The 14,524-nt window shown below is 43.9% G+C and overlaps 1 protein-coding gene across 1 annotated transcript; it reads right to left on the minus strand.

The window, feature by feature from the left end:
• Positions 1-312: 312 nt before the first annotated feature.
• klhl2 (kelch-like family member 2) lies at positions 313-12,463 on the minus strand. The gene is made up of 15 exons (XM_046418738.1): positions 11,992-12,463; positions 9,631-9,750; positions 9,421-9,527; positions 8,860-8,981; positions 7,589-7,751; positions 7,332-7,441; positions 7,111-7,227; positions 5,472-5,621; positions 5,251-5,368; positions 3,786-3,983; positions 3,598-3,699; positions 2,883-3,011; positions 2,600-2,740; positions 2,357-2,500; positions 313-1,780 (listed from the first exon to the last, which is right to left on the minus strand). The coding sequence occupies exons 1-15, from the start codon at positions 12,057-12,059 to the stop codon at positions 1,752-1,754; spliced, it is 1,818 nt and encodes a 605-aa protein (XP_046274694.1). The 5' UTR covers positions 12,060-12,463; the 3' UTR covers positions 313-1,751.
• Between the last annotated feature and the right edge of the window lie 2,061 nt (positions 12,464-14,524).

Raw genomic sequence — 14,524 nt, forward strand, 5'->3', positions numbered from 1 at the left:
GTACTCAAGTAAAGTACAAGTAGCTCAAAACTGAGGTAGAGTACTTAAGTAAATATGCTTAGTCATTTGCCACAATTGCAGAATGTTTTATCACTAAAATAAATTAGAGTGTAAAACTGAGGAAAGCAGACATATACTGGTGAGTACTACAGAAGCACTAATGTTCACCATCAGACTCTTAATGTGACACATAAAACCGTAATAAATGAATCGTTTGTTCATATGCTATTAAAATATCACAAACAGCATTTTCCATTTCAAAGTTTTACTGATTTGGCAAAGTTTTAAAAACAGATTATATCATTTCACAGCTTTAAATACAAGAAGCATATTTATTAATGATAATATAAAACAAGTAATTAAACATTTTCAAAGTCATTAGCCTACATGACATTCCTCAATACACTGACAAGAAACAGCGATACCAGTTACTATTATAGCAAGTTTCAATATAGGAGGAAAAAAGCAGAGAAAGAGACTGAAGATAAACAAAAGCAAGAGAAGGTTTGGTCACTTTCCAGAAAGAGGGGACAGATTAGTAGTAAAGTAGTAAAGAGAGACAGAAATGAAGAGACGTATTAAAATTGGCACATTCATAGTACGTCAGGGTGTGCAATAGTTAAGTTAGGGTTGCTACACCGAGGGAGAGGAGGGTACAGTGGAAGGAGAGGAGGCTAAGAGTTAAGAGGACCATGCAGTGAGTTCAGGCTGTCTTTAGTGGTTACGACCACAGCAAAGATGGCTGCAAGGTGCCAGCAAACCACCGATACATCCAACTGTTTTTCATCCCAAACAGCTTCTCCCTCCGACTGTTTTTGGCAACATGAAAGAGGCTTCTCCTTTCCAGTTAAGGTTTTCTTCTTTGTTTTTTTTTCCTTTTGAGAAGAAACGGACTCCAACTGCTTCTCCCTCGGCTGTTCTGAATTCACGCGGGCTAACGCGACCCAAGCCTCGTCACCTGTCTAAAGTTGGCTCCTCTCAAATGCATTTCTTCATCCCAGAACAGAGGTGCAGAGTCCAGCTGTGCTCTGTCCAGTAACAGTACTCGAGACATAAGAAGAGGAGGAGGGAAGCAGGGGCATATTCTGACATTCAGGCACTCTTGAACAGCCACGCTGCAACACTGTAAAAGGTCAGAGGTCAGACGGAGCGCGTTCATGCGGCGTCGGACCAGGCGTCACCACACAGAGACTCGGCTGCACACAAACACTATGCTCACATGTGCAAGCAAAGGAGCACCTTTAAATGCAAGCAAACACGCAGACACACACACACACACACTCTCTCTCAGAGACACACACACACACCCTTTTCAGGAGGATAAAAATCAAGCAGAAACAAAGATATCCGTTCAAAAGTGGTCTTTCAGAGCTGGTTCATGTTAACATTACTAATGTTAAAGTAGCTTCATATCAGTAGCGTTTCAATGACGCCGCACTGGTGCAGCGGTGCTTCAAACTGGCTTGTCCAGTCACTGCGGCAGTCCTGCCCGGAGGGGATTAAAAACGCGGGTTCGATCCTCCCCCACACCCGTTTGTTTACAGCTCCCCTGTTCAGGTAAGTGCAAAAACCTTCATCATCGTCATCCCCGACAACAACAACAACAACAATCTTGTAATTTTCTTCATCTTCGTCAGTGCCTGTGCCAATGCTGGCCAACATCGAAGCATCGGCATCATAGACAGATCCAAGATCAGTATTCAGCAGGAGAATACATTCTGCTCCCAATCAGTGGCAGGCGTCAAGAGCAGTCATAAGGGCTTGTCGATCACAGTCACACCTGGCATAAAGACATATTATCGTTAATATGTAGGTGTATCACAGAAATTGTATATTGCGTTATAAGAAAACTATAAAAATAATAAGTAATTAAGTTTAGGTTTGGTGTAAGAAATCCTCTGTTTTTAAATTGTGTATATTTTTTTGATTTTCTTTCTTTTTAAGCAAATATTTCACCAATCTAAAAAAGGCGTCCTGTAGAAGAGCCCAACCAATATGAGCTCATCAGTTACAGTACATCACCGCTGGCATACATGTCAGCCAATCATAACCAGAAACTGTAAACCACTAAAGCGCCAAAGATTCCTTTGAGGGTGTTTAGAAAATGAGAAATATTTGCTTATGTTACCATTTTTTAAACTCTCAAATATAACTATTAGTGTCAAAAAAGCTACTCTTGGCCAGGCTCTCACACTTAGATGATGCAGTTCTCCTACAGGTTGATGGAAATTATACTGAACTGAAGCTCAAACTTAGGTTGAACCTTTGACTGTGCATAGAGATGGACAACATGAGAGCTCCACAAAAGTGAAGCCAAAACATCTCTGCTGTAGGTTCAGGTGCTGCCCACACACACCTGCATAACTGCGTCCTGTGCTCATGCAGGTCGGCAGCAGCGTCCACTTGTCCGAGTTTGGATTGTAGAACTCCACAGACGCCAAATTGCAGCTGCCGTCGTCTCCTCCCACCACATACAGTAAGTTGTTTACAGCGCACACGCCTGAAAACACACACGTAGAATACATATGAACGGACGTCCATCAGAGCACCATCTCACACATGGATGGAGGATGTCTGGCGGACAGACGATCGGCATTACCTGCGTTACGTCGACACATGTTCATATCAGCCACCTGTCGCCAGCTGTTAGAGGTCGGATCATAAACTTCACAACTTTTCCTCACTAATGGACCGTCATGACCACCCACAGCATACAGTAAACCTTTTAAAACTCCTACACCTGTGGAAGACATTTTTTAAAAAACAAAGCCTGGTCACCACTTCTCATCATTTCGGCAATGGCGAAGCGTAATTATTTCCTACACGTTGTGTGTTGTTTTGGTCGACAAATCTGTGAGAATGGTTTGGTTTGCCTGAGTCACCTGCTCCGCTGCGTCTCGTGCCCATCTCCGCGATGTAGCTCCACGCATTGCTTTTGGGGTTGTAAGCTTCTACTGTACTCAGGCATTGCCTGGTGGCACCATCATAACCTCCAACTGCATACAGGATCCCTAAAAATTAAAAAAATACATAAATAAAGGCAGGCGATTCATAAAGCTGGAGTAAGAAGAGTACGGTGGTGCAACCCGGTGGCTGTGCAGGAATAAAAAAACAATTGCTAAGCTCAAAAACTGGTCTTCACGCAGCCATTCGCATTAGCTTTTGATGCAAAATACTCTTCAACTTAACAAATACTAGTTTTAAGTATCTGGCTATTTCTTAATCATATAACTTTGATGGCTGTACCCGCACTGTGCTTCTGGCTTTATTTTCGTCTTCCTGAATAGCACCCCTGTAAACTTCTGTTCAGTTATCTATAAACAACGTTTGCTTGCGTTCTTTAACCTGTGCTAATTTGGGTCTACTTGTAATAACTTTGTTAATACGGGTTTCCAGTGTTTTACAAACATAACCACTCTTAAAGAGAGCAATAATGCTTTACTGTATCAAAAGCTTCAGACCAGCTCCCGTCTCTAAAAGTGATGGCTTTCAGGGAAACTGTATTAATTAAAGGACTATTATACAAGTGTCTCTGTTATTTTGTCCACCCTTTTGATCTATACGTAAACGCAAACTGAAAAACTCGACTCTATTCACCATTGACAACACCCACTCCCACGCTGCTTCGTCTGGTACTCATGGGCAACACATGGAACCACTCGTCTGTCTTCGTGTTGTACGCCTCGACTGTGGACAGACCTGCAAACACACGCAGACGACATGTTCAAAAAACAGCGGGTCCGTGCGGATTCCGCACTGAAACAACACCACCGACGCAGCCGCACCTGTGCTGCCGTCAAAGCCCCCCACGGCGTACAGGAGTCCGTTGAGCACAGCGGCACCCAGCGTTGATCGGCGGTCCTGCATGCTGCTCACGCTCGTCCAGCGGTCCATCATCGGATCGTAACAGTCGACCGTCCGCACGCGCAAGGAACCGTTGAAACCGCCGACCGCATACACGCACCCGCTCACGTACACCACACCTGAGGGCGACAGCACAGGAAATACAGCACCTTCACGTGAATATGTGGCTCAGACCAGCTTACACGGTTGTTTCTATGCCAACTCTGAATGCAGGTCTTCGCAGTGAGGCCTGCCTGCCACCAGAGGGCGCGGTGAAAGGATGAGACTCTTCCACAATTGTACTAAGACATACGCTATATAGACAAAAGTAGTGGGACACCTGACCGCTTCACCAACAAGGACCTTAATGACATTGTAGTCTAAACACACAGACAGCTTTGCAGCTATAACAGCTTCCACTCTTCTGGGAAGGCTTTCCACAAGATTTTTAATATTGTTTAATGACTTGAGTTTGCTTTTGCAACTTAGCTCATCTTCTTCAAGATATGCACATACAAAAAGAAAAATGTCTTGGTATGCTGAGCCCAGCTGTTGGAAAAACAGCCCCAATCATAAAGAGTTGTGTCCCAATAGTTTTGTCTATAACGTATACCTTTGTTTGCAAAAACAAAGCATAATTACCACATTAAAATCCATAAAATGGCACCTACTCCTTCTCACTCATTGAAAATCACAGAATATATGAATAAGCAAATATTTTTCACTTTACAAGTTTAACTGTTGGACACAAGATGTCTCCTACTTCATTGCAACGTCCATTCTCCAGTGTATCCACACTGGAGGCTTCCTTATAGTGTCAGACTCTGCACATTTGTCATTCCACACAGTGAAGCTCAAGCATTCAACAGCAAGAACACGAGGAAAAATACATTTTTGACTGGAGGGGGGACTTTAAAACCAAATAGGAAAGAGCCAAGATAGCCGTGATCTGACCTGAGAGCATAAACGACCGATTGTCCCGTCAAAAAGACAGACGATATCACAGTCTGTTGCTCTGTCTGTGCACGTCAAGCACAACCAAAGTCTGGCAATATCACCTCTTACATGATCACATCAGGTGTTTGTCTTCATGTGGTCATCAGTCGCTGGGAAATGTATCACTTGAAATAGACCAATGGAAAACTTATCAATTACAGATTTATTGAAGTCACACACATACATTAAATATTAACCTTGTAGCTATTTGGCACTGGTAACTAATCGTAAAACATGTCCGGTTTTCCAGTGGTATTTACACTTTGTTGGCTGTTTGAGGGCAAGGTCCTGGCGATAAACTTAATTTTATTAAATAAATATTTACAAGTCCACAGAGACTCCAGCCCCTCATCTATGATACACTTTTACTTTTACTTTTATGATACACTATTGTTACTGCGGGTCTCCCACCTGCTCTGCACCTCCTGGTCGGCAGCTCGGCCACCTGGTACCACCGCTGCTCCTCAAAATCATAACACTCAACGCTGCGGATGGCCTTGGGGGCCTGGCCTCCGACCACAACCATCACCTACACAGAAGAGGAACAGCAGCAACATTATTGGTTTGCTTTGCTTTATTTTCTTATCAACTAAAAAAGCAAGACGTCACATTAGCAGAGGTCGTGTAAATACCTTAGGACAGCAGGCTGGCGTCCTCATGCGTGTGCGTGCAGTTTTCATCAGAGCCCTCTGGTCAGCTGGCAGCAGGTGGTACTTCATGGCCTCAATCAGGTAGTCTTTACACGCGCTGCTATTCTTAATCAGCGACTCCTCCTCCACCCGCTAACACCGCCAAACAGTGAGAAAGGAACAGCTTCATTAGCATGCGCCAGCGTCCATCTAATTCGATACTAATCCTCTGAGGTGGTATTAAAGAAGTAGTAGCACTGGATTACTTTTCTCATGCGGCCGGAATCGTAAGCCACACGGTTGGTTTGTTAGCAATGAAAGCAATCAGCCAACGACAACACAACACAAACAGAACATTGTTGTCATAATAATAACCTGTTGTCTCCGAGAGGGAAGCAAATGCAAAATTCACTCTGCCAATGTCTCATTTACCAAATAACACAAACAATAGGGAGAGGATTAAAATACTAAATCCTGCTTCCTGTTGTGCACGATGATATGGTACTGCTCCTTTGTATACGCTTGCGTTTCACCTTACATTACACCTCTTTATATTTATCCTGATTTGGACATTTTATTCTGCATGTCAAACATTGAGCCATACTTTATATTTCAGGCTCCACATCCAGTATCCTGCTGCACTACTTTTTCTCCTTTTCTTTGGTGCAAATTTTCTCCTTAAATGTTGTCACATAAACCATATCACATATTACTATGTCATATTTTACATTGCTATGCACAATCCAAGGAAATGGTGGCCAAGTGTTTCACACCAAATCACACTACGCACCATAATGTATGTGGTGATGAATATTTGAATCTTGGGGAAAAGCCTGCCTTAAAATTTTCGCTCATCTTTCCACAGTGTAGACAGAAAGACGTCTCATTGTCAGTGACCTTAATGTGACGCCGGTGTAAGGAAAGGACATGATCTGACTTATTTTTTTTGCCACCTCATCCCTGTTTCAACCAAAGGAGGAAAAAATAAACTAGTTGGACAACATCTACTGTAAACTGGATATGCAGCAACATCCTGCCTGGCTGTGTATTAGCAAACACAGACGCCGAGTACATTTATCCTGCCTGGGTGTTGAAACAAGACTAACATCTGAGCGCAGAGCAGCTCCCAGGAGGAAGTGATGGTTGTACTGTGGTCAAAGCATGCAGCGTGAACCGCTAGCAAGAAACGTTCCAGACAACAAACAAACCTAAAGTGTCTCAGGTGAGTTTAAACCCATGTTGTCCACGTCACTTACAATGTCCAGTGCTTAGGACTGAGCGGCATCTGGCAGGTTACGACCAACCGAACACCCCTCGCCTCACCCTTCCCCAGAGAAACACCCTTTGGCTCAAGCCCTTTCCTGAGCCCATGTTTAGTTTGTCCACTCTGGGCTCCCGTTCCCTCTGCAGATATTAAAGGTTCGTTCTGAGATAACAAAAACATAACGATTCTTAATTTCCATCTCTGCCCCTAAATGTTTTGCCTTTACCGGACAGCGACAGGTAAAGGAAACGGGGTTCGTGAGAAGAATACGACGTACAACCACGCAACAACACGGATGTTTAGGGTGCGTTTGTAAAGTCCCAGTTTAGCCGGATCTGCTCTGCACTGCAGCCAAGCTACAGACGCAGGCACTCGTACCTGCACCAGGTATTCTCTGGAGAGAAGCGGCAGGCGAACGTGTTCCATCAGGTGAGCCAAGTGTTCCTGTCGGACATCTTTATCATGGTTGACCCAAGCAATTACTGCCTCAAAAACCTATGCAAATAAAGTACACAGACACACTTTTAGTCACATCAGGTATGAAAGATTGTTCACGTCGTCCTCCATGAGTGTACTGAGCAGGATGAGTGTGTCTATACCTTCTCCTCCGTGGGGATGGTGAGCTTGTCGCTGGCAATCAGACTGGACACTTGTTCCATGCCCAAATTGAGGAACTCTTCACTGCCAACCACCTCAGTGAAATGTTGCTCTGTCATCAAAAAAAGAAAACACTGCAGATGAATTTTCACAATCATGTTTCTTAACCTAAACCTGCCCTCATTCCGTCTCATCCACCGTCCCGTGTCCTCACGCACCCATTTCAGTGGACCAACGGAAGCTGGTGACACACACAAACCTGCGTAGCTGTTGGCCTGTGTGAGGAGCTGAGAGCAGGCGTGCAGGTCAGCGAAGGCTCGTATTCCCAGGCAGTTGGATGGATGAAGCTGAGAGCTCAGGAACTCACAACAAGCTTTTTTCACCTCGTTCAGCTGCAGCAGACCTGCTGCAGGCAGCAGCGCCTGTCAAACACACACACACACACACACAGAATATCCTGCATAAAGTGGGAGTTTTGGTGCTAAATAATGCAGATGAATTGAACTGCGGAGGTGACGTGTGTAGAGACATCATCTTCATGTCAGCTGATTACAGGTTCAGTCACCCAAAATGACCTGATCGTTACTGCCACAGCTTCCTTAAGTAGAACTGTTCCACTAGAGACTCGTCTGATAAGATGCACACGTGTGGATTACAGAATGTTTAAAAAGGGGATTAAAAGTGTTCCACGTGTGTGAAATGGATACACCACATAGACAGAAATATTGGGACAGAGTTAAGAGTAGCGTTGGTCTCCTCTTGAGAGCAATAACAGCTTCCACTCTTCTGGGAAAGACAAGACACAAGATTTTGGAGTGTTTCTGTGGGAATTTTTGCCCATTCATGCAGTAGAGCATTTGTGAGGTCACACACTGATGTTGGACCAAAAGGCCTGGCTCACAATCTCCATTCCAGTTCATCCCAAAGGTGTTGGATGGGGTTGAGGTCAGGACTCTGTGTGGGCCAGTCAAGTTCTTCCACACCAAACTCATCCAACCATGTCTTTATGGAGCTTTGCTTTGTGCACTGGGGCACAGTCATGCTGGAATAGAAAAGGGCCTTCAACAAACTCTTGCCACAAAGTTGGAAGCACAGCATTGTCCAAAATGTCTTGGTATGCTGAAACATTAAGATTTCCCTTCACTGGAAGTCAGGGCCGAGCCCAACCCCTGAAAAACAGCCCCATAGCACACCTGAATTCAATAACAAAGAGGTGTGGGGTTTGTCTATAAGTTACTGAGTTTAACATAATATGCTATTGTCTGTGTGCGTGTGTGTGTGCATGTAAACACATTTATGTAGGCAGATTGTCACCGGTCCAATCAGCAGGCGGACAAACAAATCCTGTCATGAAACAGACATTTGGCCCTTAAAAATATATTTCAAGTAGAAACAGAAGTGGCTACGTTTCCATTGACCAGTGCGAAAAGCAGTATAAATGTCAGTGTCTGTCTGTGTGTGTGTGTGTGTGTGTGTGTGTGTGTGTGTGTGTGTGTGTGAGAGAGAGAGAGAGAGAGAGAGAGAGCATACTTGCACATTGTCCTCTGTGACCTGGATCTCTGCAGTGTAGATGTAATCTACCAGCAGGCCCAGAGTCCAGCCGTCCATCTCCTTTATCCTCACTCGTTTGGCTCTGCTCTCTGCCATCTCACCTGTTGGTACACGTGACATCACACTCGTGCAGCAGTTTTAAGTTTTCCTAATGGCTAATTTCCCTGATGAAATTTCCCTGAACAGAAGTTTAAACTTAGACGATTCTTAAAGTAAGAAAAAAAATCAGCAGGTTAAACATTCAAAAAAATATCGTTTTATATGTTGCATATTAGACTTTACAGTTTTTAAAGCAACACTTGACTAGGAAGACAGAGTTTATCTATATAGTGTGTATTAAACTATATAGACAAAAGTATTGGGACGCTTGCTTTGTGCACTGGCACACAGTAATGCTGGAATAGGAAAAGGGACTTAAACAAATTGTGGCCACAAAGTTGGAAGTTGGAAGCTCCATCCCAATACTTTTGTCTGTCTCGTGTATATCAGTGAGTAATTTAAATGTATACAAAAAACACAGACAATGAAGACAGTGCTCACCTGTGAACATGGCGTGAAAATAGGGGCTCCCAGCAGCCAGGACCACCCTGTGAGCGGCGATCTCCACATCCTCCGCCACTATGGTCACGTCACACAACAAGCTCTGGCTGCATGGGCATTTTAGAGAACGAGAGACGAGATGCTGGTGTTTAAACAGCAGTACGCACAGGATCTGGAGATAAGTAATGAGACAGCAAGGAGGTACATCACCTGCGCAGCTCGTTCATGACTTTGAACGCCTTCCTCATGTGTCGAGGGTTGAGAGTGACGGGACCTTGCCTCTCGACTCCATCTTCTTTGTCCAGAGCATGTGGACAAAGTCTAGTGCACCTGTGTGGGACAATGCAAACACATACGCATGAAGCAAAAATATTAGATTAACAGAGGAAAAACTCAATAACGTTTGTGTAAATTATTATGTTGCTCAGGAGCGAAGGCGGGAACGCTGCTTTCTCTTACATGCAGGAGGCCACGTTCACCAGTTGAGTTGATTTAACTGTAAGCAAGGGGGAACTTCAGCAATTAGCATCTACTGTTGCTATGGGTGCCTTCAGTTTAATATCCTTTGCACGCCGATGGAGAAGATTGGTTGACCCAGATTACAAAAAACATTTCTCTCCGGATGGCACTTAGGCACGCGGAGAGATTTGGTTTAATTTTTGTTTGTGAGATTTCTGCCTCCAGTCCAATACAAATGAGGATAACTGATTTTATTTATTTATCTTTTTGCAGTACTCTACTATAAGAGGTATGAAACACACGGGGAGATGTTCAGGGTACTTGGGTCGCTGTCAAGAGAGATGCTGCTGTTGTGTGTTTTAAATGGCATTTTCAGTGCTGTGAGCGCCATTAATTAAAGTCAATTCACCTCCGTTGTGTTAAGGTGTACAAGGAGTATTAGAATATAACAAATATTAAAAACCATCTCTCGATATAATGCAGTACAGTTCAACAGCAACAGAAACTACACCATCCAAAATGACCATAAAGCTGAATCAACACCTCTCTGCAACTCTTTCAAGAATCATAACCCTCATGTAGCGTAGGATTTATTGCAGGACTGCTGTATTAGGCTGCATTAGTTTTTGACACCCCCACCACTCACCATCCACCCTCTGAGCCGTGTACCCTTCTGCCTCCAACCCCACCAGCACTGATACGTTGGAATAATAATACCTGGTCTGAGCTTTTGTGTGTGTCAGCTGGTTTAAGGTGGTTTCATTAAAAGCACATCTTTGTTTAGGACTGACTATGACAACATGAGCTAACAATGGCTGCAGTTGACTTCGTACTTAACCGACTCCCTAATAAATTGACATTTAATCACATTACCTAAACCGACTGACCGGCGGTGAACCTGGGGCTTTTTGGGTGTGACTAATTAATTGGTCACTGAGCATAAATTTGGATTTGTACATGCTGCACATCTTTAGCACTTCGAACTACAAATACCTCAGAAGTATTCAGATCATTTACATGAGTAAAAGTACCTGTTACATCCTAGTAGAAATACATTTTGTTTCAAAAGCACAAACGTATCACGAGTCAAAGTTACTTGAAGTGTCACAAAATAATGAAAAATGAGTCCTGTGACTGATTTATTACGTTTTTAACTCTGATGCCTCAAGCAGCATTTAACTGCGGCAGAGCGTTGATGTGGAGCTGATTTTTTATCAAGTTTAGATTTAGTTTTTTAAAAGTAGAGCACAAGATCAATGTGAACGCTGGTGAGATGATTGAAAAGCATCTTAAGAACATGCCGAACTCTGACGTCTTAGCACTTTATACATATTGCTTTGTCTTGATGTCTTGACAGTTTTAAATTGTTGCGCTTTGAGCATTTTGCCTGTTAAAACTTGATCACAACATAATTTGACATAAAGAAATAAACTGAAAAAAGGTTCAAATTACACATATTTATATCCAGTTTTTGGACTTTTCTTTAGACATGACTAAATCAGTTTAGGGGTTGAATTTTACTTTTACTGTTCTGAATGCAAAATCTCAACCTAAAACTTGTAAACTGTGTAAAATAAATGCAGTAGTGCAAATAAAAAAAATGTAGTGGGGTCCAATATGCAGCAGAAAATGAAATTAAAGCACAAATCCCTCCAAACTGTAAAAGAAGGCCCACTCAGTACTTCCCACCACTGTTCTGCACACACAAGTGGCCTCGCTTTTCCATGTGGGATTTTCACATGTAATAAAACATCCAGTACTTCCATATAAACACACAGCTCAGGGCAAAATCACGTGCTCCCCTTGTTTTCTATCACAAACACACCCACACACGCATGGCTAATGTGGCACTTAACACATATATCTGCCTCTGCCATAAACACAGCACCTCAGCAGATCATAACATCATCCACACACAACCACCAGCGAATCCTCCCCACCGGCTCGCCATCCACTCGTCACCCGGGTGTCGACGAGCGGGTCCCGCGGCCAGCGAGCAGCCACACCGGCTGGCCCGGCCGCTGTGTCTGTCAATGCGGCACCATCAGTCAAGCAGCCACTGGGAAACGTCAACACACACACACACACACACACACAGCTTCTTGCGCTTACAGCGGATGACTGTCCATGATTCCGGTGTTTTTCAGAGGCTGAAAACTTGGCCCAGCGGCATGCACCATTCCATATCCACAATGTCGTCTATAATGGGTCCAAACTCAGGCGTGAATCACGGCGACCGTCTGTCCAGAGGCGGCGGGCAGACGGGCTGACGGCAGCCCCATTAAACGAGGCTGCTTCATGTAAAAACACAACCCGACTGCGGTGACACTCAGCACGAAACACGTTGCGATTCAACCCGGCTGTTGTAACCCAGCCGACCGCTTCTTTACGTCGGCACCCCGCAGCCGACAAAACCCGCTCAGAAGAGGAGCTCAGGGCGGCGTCACAACGGGATCGCTCCGCTTTGATTTCGCCCCTCTCGTCCCTCCTGGGTGTTTATGGGTGCGAGAGGAGGGCGGACGAGGCTACCTGTTATTTTCCAATCGCTGATTAAAACGCACAAACAAGGACGTGTCGGCAAAGACGGTCCTCCGAGCAGCTAAGGCGTCCCACAAGAAAGCACTGTCTCCCTCTAGCTGTGGAAGACTGACTCGGGGACGGCGGGTGGACAGCTCATCGTTAAATAAACCAGTTTGACATAATATTATATTCATTTTTACCTCAAATACATAGACTGCAGTGTTACAGGAACCAGTTCACACAAAACTCCAAACAAAAGTAATCCAAAAAAACAAGCAAAAAAATAACTTGAAATGGAATGAATGCTGGCAATCAAAATAAAATCAAAATCTGTACAATCATAGCGTTCACTGTGATTGTATGTGCATTAATAGTGCACAGTGGGACAATATAGTCAGCTTGTAAGCGTGTGGTTGCATGTTAACATGTAAATATTCGTACATACATTTAGAGGCAGAGGAAGAGAAGAAGAAGAAGAAGAATCAGTTTTAGAAGGAGAATCACCTTTATTGACAGTATATATATTTTTACATACACACTCATTTCGTCTTCTGCATTTGACCCATCCTTAGTTGAACGCACACATGCAACACCCGGCAAATTACATGCAGTGAAACACACACAGGAGCAGTGGGCAGCATCAAGCGCCCGGGGAGCATATTGGGTTAAGTGCCCTGCTCAAGGGCACATCAGCCGGCTAATGGAGGGGGGCATTAATCACTCCACCACACCCAAACTTTTCCTGCCCGTCCGGTGGGGGAATCAAACCGGTGACCCTCCGATCACAAGCCGCTTCTCCAACCTCTAGGCCACGGCTGCCCCCCCCCCCAAAGAGCCCTGTTCTGTCCAGTTTACGTTTAAAATTAAGACTGCATAATAATTTGCTGTCATGATTTAGATTTAGTAAATCAGTTCCGATTATCTCATAATCTCAATTTAGTATCACATAAATCTCCTGGTTTAAGTAAGTAGCTTACTAAGTGAAAACCTGCCTTGGAATCTCACAGTTTTGGTTTAGCATCTCGAAATGTTGACTTACTGTGTAACAACTCTGATGTTTCCCCAGAAAGAGCAGCAGCTGCCGGGGTAATGACTGAGGGGGATCCCAGTAAACAAATAATTTTGACCTCCTAGCTCATAATTGTGACATTTGACTCTGATTATGTCGACTTGGTGACCAAAAACTTTAATAAACCTCTTAATTATGACTTAAAATATCTGTGTCTGAGAAATTTGACTTGCTGAGTAATTGTTAATGCATAATGTTTCACTTGCTTTTGTTTGACAGCTACGAAATACTGTAAACTCATGAGTCTCATGTGGAGACTGCGGACCCCTGTTTTGCAGAAAGCTTTGTCCCCAGAGCCCATCTGTGAAGATTTGTGTCTGGCTGCAGTGTCAGTGGACAGGCAATAGCTGTGAAGCTGGGGAGAACAAGTCTGTTATGGTGTGAAGACACCGAATACATTAGAAACAACAGGCTGTCAGCAGGCTCAGTCATGGCTTATCTGAAGTCATTTCTCTGTCATGATTTCAGACCAAAGTGACAAGGAATTAAAACTTTCAGCACATTATTTTTCTGACTCATAACGACAAGTTTCCACTTTTTAATGACAATATGTTGATATATTAAATCATGCATCATAGTTAAATCTAGACAAAAGTTTCCAGATACACCTCTTTATGGGTCTGTTTTCCAGGGTTTGGACTCCAGTGAAGGGAAATCTTAATGTTTCAGCATAGCAACACATTTTGGACAATGCTGTGCTTCCAACTTTGTGGCAAGAGTTTGTTGAAGGCCCTTTTCTATTCCAGCATGACTGTGCCCCAGTGCACAAAGCAAAGCTCCATAAAGACATGGTTGGATAAGTTTGGTGTGGAAGAACTTGACTGGCCCACACAGAGTCCTGACCTCAACCCCATCCAACACCTTTGGGATGAACAGGAACGGGGATTGTGAGTCAGGCCTTTTGGTCCAATATCAGTGTGTGACCTCACAAATGTTCTACTGCATGAATGGACAAAAATTCCCACAGAAACACTCCAAAATCTCGTGTGTTGCCCTCCCAGAAGAGTGGAAGCTGTTATAGTTGCAAAGAGGGCACCAACTCCAATGGCCACACAC

This window comes from Scatophagus argus, chromosome 2 (genome assembly GCF_020382885.2).
Source record: "Scatophagus argus isolate fScaArg1 chromosome 2, fScaArg1.pri, whole genome shotgun sequence".
NCBI classification, from domain to species: domain Eukaryota; kingdom Metazoa; phylum Chordata; class Actinopteri; family Scatophagidae; genus Scatophagus; species Scatophagus argus.

Excerpts from the sequence above, each read along its gene's own strand:
- klhl2 (XM_046418738.1), bottom strand. The coding sequence starts at position 12,059 with ATGGTGCATGCCGCTGGGCCAAGTTTTCAGCCTCTGAAAAACACCGGA. Across the intron at positions 7,752-8,859 it reads TCACAGAGGACAATGTGCAA|GCGCTGCTGCCTGCAGCAGG; the intron begins GTATGCTCTCTC and ends TGTGTTTGACAG. Across the intron at positions 7,442-7,588 it reads ACAGGCCAACAGCTACGCAG|AGCAACATTTCACTGAGGTG; the intron begins GTTTGTGTGTGT and ends TTTTGATGACAG.